The sequence below is a fragment of the Vigna angularis genome, chromosome 6 (assembly GCF_016808095.1).
Source record: "Vigna angularis cultivar LongXiaoDou No.4 chromosome 6, ASM1680809v1, whole genome shotgun sequence".
Classification (NCBI taxonomy): Eukaryota; Viridiplantae; Streptophyta; class Magnoliopsida; order Fabales; family Fabaceae; genus Vigna; species Vigna angularis.
Genome location: NC_068975.1, coordinates 23043124 through 23058349, shown reverse-complemented (window position 1 = coordinate 23058349; position 15226 = coordinate 23043124). Strand labels below are relative to the sequence as shown.

Below are 15226 nucleotides of genomic sequence, written 5' to 3'. Positions count from 1 at the left end.
AAACTAATTCAAGAAAAAAGAAAAACTTCCTTAGAAAGAATTTCTAATTAGACGGAATTGCTTTATTTTACACTCAAATCCTTATAATGAACTTTAATCTTTAAAAGCATTAACAAATTTCTCAAAATTCTAAAAAAAATGCCAAATTAAAGGTTTTTTTTATAAAAAAATGATAACTTTTTTCTGAAATAAAATTGAAGTAGTTAAATTTGTTTTTTTAAAAATTTTATCATTTAATAATACAATATTCATATTTCATCTCACTTATACCACTTTTTCTGTTAAATTATTTTATAAGTATTTCAATACAAACTAAAGGAAATAATTCTCCTTTAAGCTGACGAATACTTCGGATTAAAAAAGATAAAAATTGTTTATATAATTTCACTAATGATGCGAGAAAGAAAACAACGGAGTGAAAGAGTAATTAGGTGACGAAAATTAAAATAAACAGTGAGATATTTAGAATGTCAGGAAAAATGGTGAATTAAAAAAAAATGTAAGGTTGGTTTGTTAACTTTTTTTTTTAATTTTTCAGTGAAAAAAAAAATCCACCGTCTCAGACAAGCGGAACAAATAATAATATTTGAGGGACTAAATATATAATGTACTTTTAAAATTTATTTTCTAGCCCAAAACTTTTTGACTTTGGAAATTGTACCCATTGAGTGCCCCAGTTGAGGGGTTGGCACTGTGAATCACCGTTAGCCCTCGCTTCTCCTTTTGACGATTCCTCGTGATCTCTCTCTCTCTCACGATCTTAAAGGTTCAAACTTTACTTCATCTGCCACAACAAGCTCTATTCTTTTTTCTCTCTGTTCATGTTACGCTCTTCCCTTTTTGTTTCTTTGAAATCTTTTATACTTTTTTCAGTTCACTTAACCATTTCCTTTTAATGGGTTTCTGGAAATTTCTTGAATGTATAAATAATTGTCCTCTGGATTTTGGGAACACTTTGGCGGAGATTGGTGTCAGTTAGTTATCTTTGCTACGAGGGTAATTGGTTTTTCTCTTTTCAATTGTTGTTATGATCAATTATGCATCACTTTGGTTGTTGTAGAGTAATTGCCACCTCCATGTCAAGAAGCAAGGGCCAATTTATGATTTAGATGTTAAAATTGTGAGTGTGTGTGTAGGGGTTGAACTAGACATCAGAGATTAAAAGTGGAGGATATGTTCTTTCATGCATTTGCAGTGAAAGAAAAATCTGTCTAGTTGAGATATTGAAATAGCTGGCCTCTTTCTGTCCCATAAGGAAAGTGAAAAAAGAAATGGAATATATTAAGTGAATTGAAATTACATTGGATCAGAGAGATTGCAAGATATTTCTCCATTTGTCATTGTTGAAGTTTAGGTTGAGAATGATTAAGTTGCTCATTTTTTTTTCTTGTTTATTATGGAGATCAGTGTTACAGATTCCACATTAATCATATACACAAATTAATGTAGTGGAGGTTAACACTCACTTGCGAACCCTTTTTGAAAGGATAAGTTATACTTAAATTTAAATTCTAAGATGATATGAGAGTTTGTCAAAGCAATTGTTGTTGAGTCTATCAAACCACCTCTTAACAGATAATCTATACTTGTCCCGTCCTACAAGCATTATATTCCGAATGTTCATAAAAGGGGGATGTTTAAAATTCAATATCAAGTAGTAATATTTCAAATTAAAATATATAAGAGCCAACCTTTTGCTTAAAAGTTCATCTTGTAGAATTGAGTTAGATCCAAACTAAAATTATATGATTCAGGAGAATTTCAAGACATGTGGATTTTAAGTTTTTGAATGAATATTTATGTGAAACTGAAAATTGATAGGTCATTCTACCTCTGAATAATGAAAGGGGAAAAAGATAATACAGAGACCTTGGCTGAAATTGAGACAAAGGGTGTAGAATGTATATGATAAACATGTTACAGGGTTATGGTTAAACTGTATTTTGTAGTCAGTGTTGAATTAAATCCTCCACCACCTTTTGTGTATGTAGACACTTAGAATGATGATGAAAGTTTATGACTATCTTATTGTAAATTTGGATACAAATTGTCAATCACTTGACACTCTAATTACTTGGAGTAATCCTTGTTTCGTTTTTTTATCCTCATTGATTATACCCACGTAATACATTCAATATGATTCCTGAAGTCACAACTTTTTCTTTTAACCGGTTGAATTTTCTTATTTCCATCATGAATATTATTTTCGGAGAGTCTGCTGGTTGAACTTTACACTATGAAATTTTTATCACTTGTTTCATGACCAAACCATGCCTTCTTAAGCATGTACAATGTCTTGCTGTCTTTAAAGGTTTTTGAATGATGTCTTGACATATTTTGAAAGATCAAAATCAAATTAACTATTAACAATAGGTTCCAGTCACGCAGATGTAATATTGTTTCCTTTTGTTATTATTTTGGTTCTTTAGTTCTTGTCTTATTCATTTTATACTTCCTCAAAGTTTTTGTAGTCCTTTGACTTTCACCAGTAATTGGTGTAAATTAGGATCGAAAAGCCTTGTTCAAGACTCATGTCTGTTCCTAAGGAGGAAGACTTGTCGCCACATTCCCAGGTGTGCTCTTCAATTCTGATTAAACGTGCTTTATGGTTGCAACAATAATTAAATAATAGATTTTGATTCAAATTCCTAGCACATTTGGCTGTCCAACTAACTTTTGTTGCAAACAATGTTTGAGTACATTTCAACTTTCAGTTTACATTCTCCTAAAAAGATTTGGGATTGTACTGGTAGTTATAAATTTAGGAATCCCTTTCAAAAGAGAAAATGTCAATGGTTAAGCTCCATTTGTCTTTCATTAACTAATTTATATATCTATGACTTTGCGTTCGATGTTCTTTTCCTGTTCTTTATTTCCCTTCTAAAATTAACTGCTGAAAATATAATGTTGAAACATAACATACCCAAGAATGGTGCATTTTCCCTTGTGGTTATGATCAACAATGAAGAGGAAGATGAAGATGACATTAAGATCAATAATTGAATGAAAGAAAGAACTTTGGATTCAAAAAACAACTGGTGTTTTATGTAGATGAGAGCAATAGTCTAATAAAGCAAGAAGAATTGTGAATTCATCAAATTGTTTCATGTTTGTTACATTGGCTGCAGAGCATGGTTTCTGACCCTGTGCATCAGAATTCCCCTTAAAAATCATCAATTGTTTTTTGTTTTCTTTTCCAGAGAACGATGATATGCATGAAGTGGGGAGTCTATCATCAACATCGAACCCTTGTGTCTTACATAATATCTTTCTTTTAGAATAAGGATGGAGGAATTCATAAATGCCACTCTTCATCCCTTATTTGTTTCCTTAAAAAAATCAAATACACTAAATGGAGTTAGATACTAGTCTTAGTAGAATACCGTAATCATTCTTGTATTTCTTTTTATTGTGGATTAACTCTCACATGCATGAGCCTAAAGTAGTTACTCATGTCTCAGTGAATTGAAGCATTTAAAGTAATACATGTGTTTTTCTATTATATATATATATATATATATATATATATATATATATATATATATATATATATTTATGATTATTTGCTTATATTGGGATGTTTTGCAGCTTTCATCTCACTTTTTCTTGGATCTCCTTGATTCCATCATAGTTGATGTGGCATCAGAGTGTCACAGAGTAGCAAGGCTTGGACTTGATTCTAATTTGGAAGAAGAAGATGAAGAATTGAAGCTGTCAGCACAAGCCAGAGTTAGGGTGGCTGATCCTAGTAATAGTAATGACGCAAATGGCAAGTATGTGGTTGACATATTCGGACAAACCCATCCTCCTGTTGCAAATGAAATATTTCAGTGCATGAATTGTGGTCGATCTATCATGGCTGGAAGATTTGCTCCTCATTTGGAGAAGTGCATGGGGAAGGTTATTCTTTTATCTTCTACAATGAAATTATTTCCTCTAATGTTTTAGTTTTCCATTCATTTATTTCAGCTTTTTAGAGTAATCAGAAACTAAAAAGAACAGCTTTTATCGGTTAATCCATGTACCCGAATTAAACCACTTTGAAATTTTGGCTTTTTAATCTCCAAACATGCATGCATTTGAGCCTTGTGGTTTTCTCACATGTCATTTTCCTACCATGGAAATGCTTGCATGCTTCATTCAGGGTAGGAAGGCTCGTCTGAAAGTAACAAGGAGCAGCACAGTTGCTCAGAACCGGTATTCACGAAGCAGTCCTCTTTCTGCACACTCACCATCTTCAAATTATTCTACAAACAGCATGAATCGGTTGCCAAATGGAACCTCCAATTTTGCAGGTGAGGAGCACTCAAATGGAACATTGGAGTCATGATGAACTAGTTCATGTCTGATGGCTACCAGCATTCAGAATTTATGTCACACCTTCAACCTGTTTCTCTGGGAGATGATAGCTCAGTTGGATTTTGTGTTTCAAAATAATGTTTCAAACAAGTTTCCTTCATGCTCTGTACCTTCTTTACAAAATAGCTTTACTTTTCAGTGACTTTTCATTGTAATTTTGTTTTTAATTTTACCAACTGTTAGCTTAGATATATCTTATGCAACTATGTACTCATGGATAAGGTGTTGAGAAAATCTTGAGATGAATATTATGATAGAGTTTTTGGAGTGTATCGTTTAAAGAAAGTGTTCAAAAATATAAAGTGACTTTTCATTGTAATTTTGTTTTTAATTTTACCAACTGTTAGCTTAGATATATCTTATGCAACTATGTAGTCATGGATAAGGTGTTGAGAAAATCTTGAGATGAATATCATGATAGAGTTTTTGGAGTGTATCGTTTAAAGAAATAGTGTGCAAAAATATAAAAATTCCGTTGCCGGGACTTGAACCCGGGTCTTTCGGGTGAGAGCCGAATATCCTGACCAACTAGACTACAACGGATTCTTGTGAATATTAACAACTGCACATATTTAAAACTAATAGAAATAAACTTTTATCACGTTCCGTTGTTATGGAGGCGTTTAAATAAAATAAGAAAGGTAAAAAACCTAAACAACTTTAGACTTTTAGGCAACAAAAAAAATTAAACACATTTTATAATTACAGAAACACCATTTACACTAATGGAAACACTAATAATTATCCCAACGCTATCATAATAAAGAGAAAACTATAATATATACCTGAAAAACTAATTCAAAATTATATCATTATATATATATATATATATATATATATATATATATATATATATATATATATATATATATATATATAATAGATAAAAGAAAGTACACTGTAAATATTTATTTGTAGCACAACAGGAGGAAATAGATCAAATGATTTGCATTCGTGATTTTGAAATAGGTATGTTAAAGAAAGTTATAATTTTATTGTAAATCTGAGTATTTTATATTACATTTTTTTATTTAGTATTTAAATTTTTATACTATTAAATTAGTTTTATTTTTTTAATTGAGTGACGTGATTGCCATTTTATTTCATCATCTACTTAGTTAGTTGTCTCATTGTTAAGAAATTTTTTTGATTAATGAAAAACAATATTTTTATAATATAAAACAAAAAATGAATATTATTACTTTAGTTAAAAACATATTAGATAATCATATGGTCATACTTTTTAACGTTTTCCATGTAACGGTAATTACGACCAATGGATATTGATTGTCATAATCATTCATATACATATTATTATACAAAACATTTTTAATAAAAAATTAAAAATTATTTATTATTTTATATTAATAATTATCATTTTATATTAATTATAAAACGTTATTTTTAATTTTTTTTAATATGTAAATAAAAATAAACAAGATAATATGATAAAATAACACTCATGTACGTCATTCGGTCAATTAAAAAATTAGACACTTAATTAAAAAATAAAAAATCTGAAATAAAATCTAATATAGAGTCATTTATAAAAATGTATGAGTAACTTAAACCTATTTTATTTATAATAATTGGATTTGATGAAGTATTTAATTTTAAACTAAAAAGGTAAACAGAGAAAGATATATAATTGTTGAGAAATGAGAGAGATGATTTTAATCCCATTCCCATCTAGTTTTTCTTGCCAAAAATGGTAGAGACAGATATATGTGTCCACTACTTTTAATCTCATTATCATGTAGTCTTTCTTAGAGAGAAGAGTGGTTCATTTCAATTTGAAGCAATATAAAGACACTAACTGTGGCCACTTGGATTGAAATTTTGGTGAATATGGCTTCTGATTGTGACGCTCTCTTCCATGGATTGGTTGCATTTCTTACAGATGGAAACATGACGTGTTCCCATAAATCATCTCCATTATCTAATCTTCTGCATTGATAATTAATCATGGAAATCCATTAATTAATTACACTATTATTATCATTATATACCAAAATAAATATAAACAATTTCTCCTTCTACACACTTCACAACCAACATCCACATCTCAATATACACATTTTTTCCTAAATTCATCACTTTATACTTCTACATATATATGTTTATGTGTCATACTAGCTATCTTAAAATTCATCACTTTATACTTCTACATATTTAAAATTTATAATGACGTTAAAATTTTTATAATGATCCCATCACCTATATATATACCATATAAAATTAATAAAATTTAGTGATAATGATTTAAAAGCTAACTTAAATAAATGTTAGTGAAATGCTTTCCTGATTTATTTACTCCATATTGAAGAACGTATATCTTTTTATATAAATTATCTCGATTAAAATTTTTAAAAAATTAAAAAGTCATTTTAGGTATTAATATGTAGCATAACGTCTTAACTATACAAATATTTTAAAATACATCTATCATTTATCATCATATCAAAAAATATATTAAAAATAAAAAACAAAAATCACAGATTAATCAAACTTAGGACCAAAAAATTACAAGACAAGTTCCAAAACAAAACTAAACGCACTCTTATTATGTCTATTATAAAATAAATTCAAACTAATACATTTAAAGTGTAAAAAATGATTATTTTCTTAAATATCTTTACACAAGCTTTTCTATCTTCAGTTAAAATTTTAAACCAGTTCAAAGTCTAAATCTTAAATTATAACAAAATATGTTAGCATTTCAACTTCTATATGTTAGAATTTCAATTTAAATATGAATTTAAGTTATACATAAAATAAAAATAACAAAATAAAGTATCATCTAAAAATAAAAATGTATTAATTTATTGTCTTAACCGTTTAAGTTGAAAATGACGTTAATTTTTTATGTTTTATTGGTTTTTTATATTATAACAATTTTTTTAATAATTTTTTGATAATAAACTATGTGTTACTATATTTTATTGGTTTATATATTTAAAATGAATCAATCATAAATTACCTTGTAAAAAAAATATCAAAAAAAAGTTGTTAAAAAAATATTTTCTTTTGTATCTTTAGTTATCCTCTTTTTCTGTAAACCTAAAAGAAGTTGATTTTGCATCAATGACATTATCCTGAGGAAAATGAGTTAGTGAAATTTGGTTAGAAAAGCAAAGGCTGAGAAGTTGAAGTGGAATTGGGTGCAATAATAATAATAATAAGCGGAGGAAGTTTGACTGATGACAGAGGGAAGATCATAAGATGGAGACTTTGTAAAAGAAGAAATTGTGCAGTGCTTTGTTATTCGTGTGAAAGAATTTCCATTCTGATGTTGAAGACAACATCTGAGAGAGAAAACCAAACGGGTCCCTTCCATTAATAAATAAGGTCAAGTTCTGCTGCTAATACTGTTCATTCATATCACAAAGCATCCAAAATGCTTTCCCTTCTCGAATACCCTCCAAAACCCTAATCAAACCCTTTGTTTCCTCTAAACTTCGCTATCAAATATCAATTCAGATAACCCTAGTTTTCAATATCTTAAACTTAGGTAATTGTCATCGTCAGATAATCTATTCCATCCAATTGCTAACTTCTGCACCATCTTATGCCTAAACATTTATATCAACCTTCCTCAGACACCAGTCCTGTGTTTTGTCCTCATCTTTTTCTTTCCACACCCCAAATGTTTTTTTCTTTTAGGATGAATTTTCAGTTTTGGTTTCTCCGATTTAAAACTATTTTAAGTCGTTAATAATGTAGAGGATGGAAAATCTAGGGAGCTCAAAATGCTTGCCTACGTATCAATCAATCATTGATCATTGTCATCTCCATTTTTGCCTTCTTTGGGTTCATGAATATCGCATTCCATCATTTCAATAATATAATATATGTTATCAACTGAAGCAAGGACCACAACACAACAAAAATACTGCCTCAAACAACTTTAAACTCACAAAAATAAAATAAAAAGAACAAAAGTTTGGGTAGGGAATATGATGCTTTTGTATGTATCCCATGACAACCAACCCAACCAGCAATTGCCTATTCACGCAAGCAAGCATTATTTTGGATCCCCACATAGAAAAAATAATAATTTTATTATTAAATAAATAAAGGTCTGTTTGGTGTAGCTATTATTATCATTGCTCAAAGGCCATTGATAAACGAGTAAAAAGTTAAAGACGTGATCTCTGTACTCCGTACTAATTTAACTGCTTCCATTGCTTTTGATGTGCCCTATGTCTTCTTCTTGCTTTACCTGTTCCAACCCTCTTTGCTTTTGTGTCATTTTTTTTGGTCTATTTTCTTTAAATCTGTTTAACACTTTTAATGGATTTTTTACACATAGTTACATTTCTTTTCCATGTACATACATACTCGAATAAGCATTTCGTAAACTACATATATAATGATACATTTGAAGTCTTTAATACATAAATCATAAAATACTTCCTTCAATATAAAACTCTAAGATTAAATCTAAAACTCTGATTATATGTTTATGAATTTTTTTTGTATATTACTCCATTTTTTTTATTTAATATAAAATTTAGTCTCAAACTTAAATATCTTAATATTATTATAATACTAGTATAGAAAGAGTCTATATCACTTAGTAAATAATTTACTAGTGCAAAATGTATCATCAACAATGTTGATTTACGAACTTTATCGTTCTCTAACATATACACAATAACATATTGTAAATACAACGAAGTTAAAATTTTGAAAAAAAAAACAAATGATGATGATTTTCTTAGAAATCATCATGAAAGTTTCAAAAATCCCATGACGGTTTGACATAGAATCATTGTGAAACTAAAAATAAAAACGACTTGGTTACTTAATCGTCGTGATATAGTTGACGAGGATAAAAAAGGTTTATCTTTCCATTGCATATGCACAATTTTTCTTTCGTCCATCATTGAAGCACACTACATCAGCACCCTATTTTCATAGCAAGTTTACAGTAGATCATTTTTCCTCTGTCATATTATTTCGTCTCTCTTAGTCAGTTTTTTAGTCATCATTCTTCTACCATCATCACCTCATTTTGTTGTTCATTTTGAACCAGTAAAGTTTCCACCTCTCTCACCAAGACGTCGTTGTCTCATATAATTTATCTAAGTTTAACTATGTTATAATGCAATAAACAAACTCATAATTTTGAGCGTGACTACTATGTCATGCAATGGATGACAACCGTTGTGAAAATCAGTTATGAAAGCAGTTTGGATGAGATAATATATATGATATATCCTCATTTAAACATATGTCCTAATTCATTTTCATATGTAATAATTTTAACTTCAATTTGCTTTCGCAAAATTTTGTTGATGAACAACCAATGAATTTCAAAGCATTATCCAATGTTTAGAAAACATGGGCAAAGTATTTTCTTTTTAGATATAAGAATTTAGAAATTAATAGTTAAATTTAGTTATTATACGTGTTTGAGCTGATTGCATTTTTTTTTTACTTTTGACAGGTTTTGGGTAAAACAAAAATGAAAAAAGATTATTTAAAAAAATCTAAACTTTCACCATAGTTATGACAAAAACATCATAGTATATGTTACTTTCATGATGTTTATAGCAAAGATCGTCGTAATATATGTTTGCGAGACCCAAATTATTTGAATTTCACTTTAAAATATCACGACAGTTAAGGAAAGAACCGTCATGATAACTTAGTTTAAAATTTTAATTATTTTGATTAATTTATTTGTATAACAAAGTAAATAACATTGGCGTGATTTACAACAATTACGATAATAACCTACCTATAATGATTTAAGTTAATGTTTTTACGACACATAATTTACAATAATTACGAGATAATCACTTACCTATAATAATTTAAATTAAATTTTTCACGACGACATAATATCGACAGTGACATTATTTACTGTACTAGAAAGACTGTTCATCTTTTATTTTCTTTCTATAGGAGTGGTTAATTATATTATCATATCTGTTATAATCGTTATATACTTTATATTTATATGTATAGTTTATGAACAATTTGGTTCGACAATCAAAGTGAAGTATGTGTGAAATAGAAAAGAGAGCCTCAAAAGATTGTAAATCTTTAAACATTGCATAATCTATAGGCAACTTTTCTTTTATATTGCTCTTCTTTCCTTTATGTACCACAATTGTTGATGAAGAAGGAAGAATAACAATCACCAGCAAAAAAGGATTGAAAAAAGTGAGGGCCAATAGGACTGTGTAGGAGGAAATCATGGGAAAAGATCTAGATAAGCGTGAAAGTGATTGAAATCTTTGTAAGATTATCTATTTTTGGACACGTAAATAGGCGAAGTCATTAAAGCAACAAAATGCCACCATCTTTTATACCTCCCATTCATCCAATTAAATTATTCCTACATAATTTCCTTTTTTTCTATTAATTTGTGATCTCTAATCATATTTTCAATTAAATAATATGTGTATGAAACAATTATAAATGTAATTAGTTTAATTTGGTTGTGTTATATTTTCAAAAACAAATAATTATATTCTAAATATAATTTTATTCTAAATATATTTTCAGATAATAAAATGAACAATACCTTAAAATATCTAATATTTAATAAGCTATTTTGTAAAATGTAAATTTAACAAAAGTAAAACAATCAATAATTTTTATTAGTTTTATGATCATGCAACCAGCTATTTATCTTTTTATATTTCATACATTCATAAACATACAATGTGATTGTCGATATCTATTTATTTAAATTTTAGTATACCTATATATTATAATGAACGTGGTGTTATGAAGTATAAATCCTTTTTCTAATTATATTTTCATAAAAATGTTAATCTAACAGAGTTTAATTAGTAAAGTTTTATTTTAATAAGATATTACTAAATGATATAAGTATAAAAAAAATTACAATATTATTATAAGATAATATCACATGACATAATAACAATAAAACTTTAAATCGCAAGCTTTAAACATTCTGGCATAATTTTTGCAAACTTCATGACGTGAAAGTTAATGTTTGCTTAATAAAAATTTGATTTTAAGATGCCATTTTCGATATATGTTTGCTCATTAGCTACATACATGTATAACAATAATATATAACGATGTTAACTGTTAATGTAAACTATGCATTTATAGTGGAATAGCAACTGCACTTATCTTTGTTTATGACATGTGATGAAAATAAAATCTGTGTTTCATTTTTTTTCAAATAATAAATATATTTATACTCGTTTATTCCCTTATATATTCAAAATATTTATGTTACAAAATAAAAAAATTACAGTAAGAGAATTTAATATTACAAAAAATTTAAAATTAAAAGATTAAAAAACCAATATATATTGGTTTGTAAATTAGTATTTATCAAAATTTTACTTCAAAATATTACATAGTCGTAGAAAAATACGATAAAAATGAAAAATTGATTTGAGAATTGTAAATTATTGAGTATAATTGTTTGAAAGTTTGTAATTTTGTGAAAAAAGAGAAATATTCGTTAATTAATAATAGTTTTATTGAGTATTAATGAATCTAACTTGAAGTGTCTTATGTTAAATTTGTGGTATGTTTTTGTTTGCACTCTTATCTTATTTATGTGTGGGTGTGATTATGATTAAAATGATTATTTTTCTATTTTGTGAATTTTACCATGAATTTGATCAACAAAACTTCTTTCCGATATGCAATTTTCAAACAGTGTACATTTCTTGTAATAACTAAACCCTAAATCTTTCACTATATAGCACAGTTTTTAATAAGAAAGAAACAGTTTAGATGCATGCTTTTTGAAATTTGCAGCACTCCTGTGCCATATAGGCATGATTGAATTCTGCACCTAAGTGGATAAACACGATCCATGGAAGATATTGTATATATAACATAAAGTGTCTATGGAAATTAAACACATTAATATGACAATAAAATAATTAACTAGGAAGGCATGAAGCAGCACACCAAAAAGGAGCAATAGTAATATATTTGTATTGAAAGTTTTACATCAATTAGAAATAAAATCAATTTACAATATATATAAATGGGTGTAAACTTTATTTTATAAGTTAATTTTGTAAAATTAAGTTAAGTTTAAAGTTTATTTTTTACTATAATAATAAAGTTTATCATAACGAGATTTGTGTAAATATATTATTTCATCTCCTATAAGATCATTATAAGCTTGACAATGGAGATTGTGTGAGAATGAAATTTTTTTTAAAGATAAAAGAGAGAAGAAAAGAAAGTCATTATGAATGTTGAAGATGGACGATGAGAGAAAGTATGAGAGAAGAGTCCAAAGAAAAAACAAAGAAGATTTGTTGGAATTGGGTGGGACCCAGTTTCCCACTTAGGGTTTAGAAGAGAAGAGAAAAAGTGGGTCCCACATCAAGGAGTCATGGGGCACATTGTGAATGCAAACTCCAAAAGTAACCATCCAAAGGTGTGAAGAGGAGGACAACATAATGCATGCAAAGAAAGGCACAACAAGACAGGTGGTACACTTGTTGTGGAGAATACAATCATTAACCTAAGGGAACCTCCCACTACAATTTTTTCTTTCTCCTTCATCCAATTCAGTGGTGGGACCCAACCCCATTCATGTACACGTGTGAGCTTCCCCATTGGACATTGCAACACGTTTTGGCGCCACGTGTCTTTTCCATTAACAATGGGGTTCTTATGATTAGTGAGTAAAAGGAAGGTAGTTGGAAGGAACAAAGAGGGTTAAAAGCTAAGTGTATGTTTGTAAAGGCTATACACAAAAGCCAAGAAAAAGACAAAAGGATGAAGGCTTCAACATGCTTATGCTTTGTGGATCACTTTTCTATCAAAGCTAGTATCTTGTTTAATTTAACCCTTTAATTTTTAAGTGTAATATGTTGTCATTGTTTATTCACACTATTAAGTAATGTTCTTTTTTATACAATCATTACTTCATTATAAAAAATATATAAAACGGATTTAATAAAGTAAATTTTGTATTATACTTATCTTTTTATATTTTATAATTTAATCATTCAAAATTTTATATCGATTAGATATAAAACTAATTTAACATATACAAATAAAAACAAATTTTATTTTATAACTCAGTTTTATAAGATTTGAATTAAACAAATATTCTTATGTATAATTAATACGAAATATCTATAAAATTTTAAATAAAAAGTGTGACTAAATAAAATCCAATATTAATAAAAGATATTATAAACTAATAAATTTCGCTTATATGTCTTTTCATAAAATGACATTTATACTTATTTATTCATTATAATTTTATCATGTATATAAACAATGTAAGATCTCTAATAGTAATTTTATCATTAGGATATAATAACTCTAAACAGAAATACATTCTCCCAATATTAATATTCATTGTCTGGATATATATTTGGGTGTTTTTATCTAAAATATATAAGCATCATCTATGTACAAGAAAATCAATGCTAATTAAGTGTTTGAATTTGGCATAAAAATTAAAGTACAATTAATGATATCTCTTTTATGTGTTAATTTTTTTTCTTATAACCTTTATTTATCCTATCAAGTGATTTCTCTCCGCTATTTATTATTTTTTATTTTTTAAGGACATAATAGATGAAATAGTTACTGCTGCATTAGTTTTTAAATTAACAAACGAAAAAAAAACCTTAACAACTGTTTTAAAAATATGCACGTACCATGTCCTTTATTTTTTTACAATTATAGTGAAAAGTAGGTTGGTTGATGAGATATAGTTAAATCACCACAAGAAAAATATTTTATAATAACACTTATATTTTAGTAGTTTTTTTTTTGGAAGTTATGTTATGTTACTAACAAATTAAATTTATACTATATTTATAATTAGTTTAAATTTTTTACAATTTTCCTTTTTTATCTTATTTTTTCTTTTCACTAACAACTCTTTCATTTTTTCACACTCACGTATTACATAGGTTATTTTTCCTTCATTCCTTTTATTTGTTTGGACTGAAGTAGTTTATTACTTATTCAATCTCTTTATCATCACTACCGTAGTTAAAGAAGAGCTTATCTCTCTTATTTTTATAAGAAAAATATGCTTTTTTTTCTTTTTATAAAAGAAATATATTCTTTTATAAAACATATATTTTATAATATTGTATTGATGAAACATATATTTTATAATATTGTATTGATGATTATTCTGACAATAATATTAAACCAACTTTATAATTCTTTTATGGTGTTAAATTTTATGTCAATATATTAATTGACGGAAATAAAAATAATAATGATTCAACAGCTACTAAACAACATATTTAACTGGTGCTAAAAATATAATAACAACTCTTACTAAATCTAATTTTATGATTAGGAGTAATGTTTTAGTGATGCATATGCATGGTGATTGGTTTCCCATTAATCACACTTCAATAACTTAAATATCTAGAATATATTAGTTCTCAATTATTAGTTGGAAAATATATATTTTTAGTATATTAGAAACATCATGTAGAATTTAATTAAAATTAAAGTAAGTATTCAATAAGAATATTTATTAAATTAAAATAACCGTGAACCAATTATACATCTCAACTATCTCCTGCACAGTTAATTAATGGAAGAAAAATGGAAATCAAACTCGTAATGATTTAATTATATTATTTTATGCATTTGTGGGAGCAATAGTTTGTATACATATTTAAAATTTAGAAAAAGTGTACTATAATTAAGAAGGGAAATGGAAATCGTACACCTATTTTAAAAGAGAATGAAAGAAACATATGTGATGAGCTATAATGATGAAAAAGAGGAAACAAAAAATATGTATATTTACTACTCATACTTTTTTGTGTTGATTGTATTTTTTTATTATCACAATTAATTAAAAGTAGAAGGTATTTATAAAATAAGAGTTCAAGCCATGTGTTAATATAAATATTTG

At 27.3% G+C, this 15226-nt stretch overlaps 1 protein-coding gene and 1 non-coding gene across 5 annotated transcripts; one reads left to right on the top strand and one right to left on the bottom strand.

Moving 5' to 3' along the window:
- Positions 1-635: 635 nt before the first annotated feature.
- LOC108341015 (SAGA-associated factor 11) lies at positions 636-4644 on the top strand. Of its 4 annotated transcripts, XM_017578618.2 has the most exons (5): positions 636-766; positions 2463-2573; positions 3589-3900; positions 4145-4197; positions 4296-4644. In XM_017578618.2, exons 2-5 carry the CDS (start codon positions 2532-2534, stop codon positions 4297-4299), a joined length of 411 nt encoding a protein of 136 aa, XP_017434107.1. In that variant the 5' UTR covers positions 636-766; positions 2463-2531; the 3' UTR covers positions 4300-4644. The 4 variants fall into 4 exon arrangements, with proteins under 4 accessions (XP_017434107.1, XP_017434106.1, XP_017434105.1 ...); XM_017578617.2 differs by having other exon boundaries at positions 2507-2573; positions 4145-4644; XM_017578616.2 differs by having other exon boundaries at positions 2472-2573; positions 4145-4644.
- Positions 4645-4829: 185 nt separating this feature from the next.
- Positions 4830-4902, bottom strand: TRNAE-CUC (transfer RNA glutamic acid (anticodon CUC)). Its single transcript has one exon. It is a non-coding gene; the product is annotated as a tRNA-Glu (tRNA).
- Between the last annotated feature and the right edge of the window lie 10324 nt (positions 4903-15226).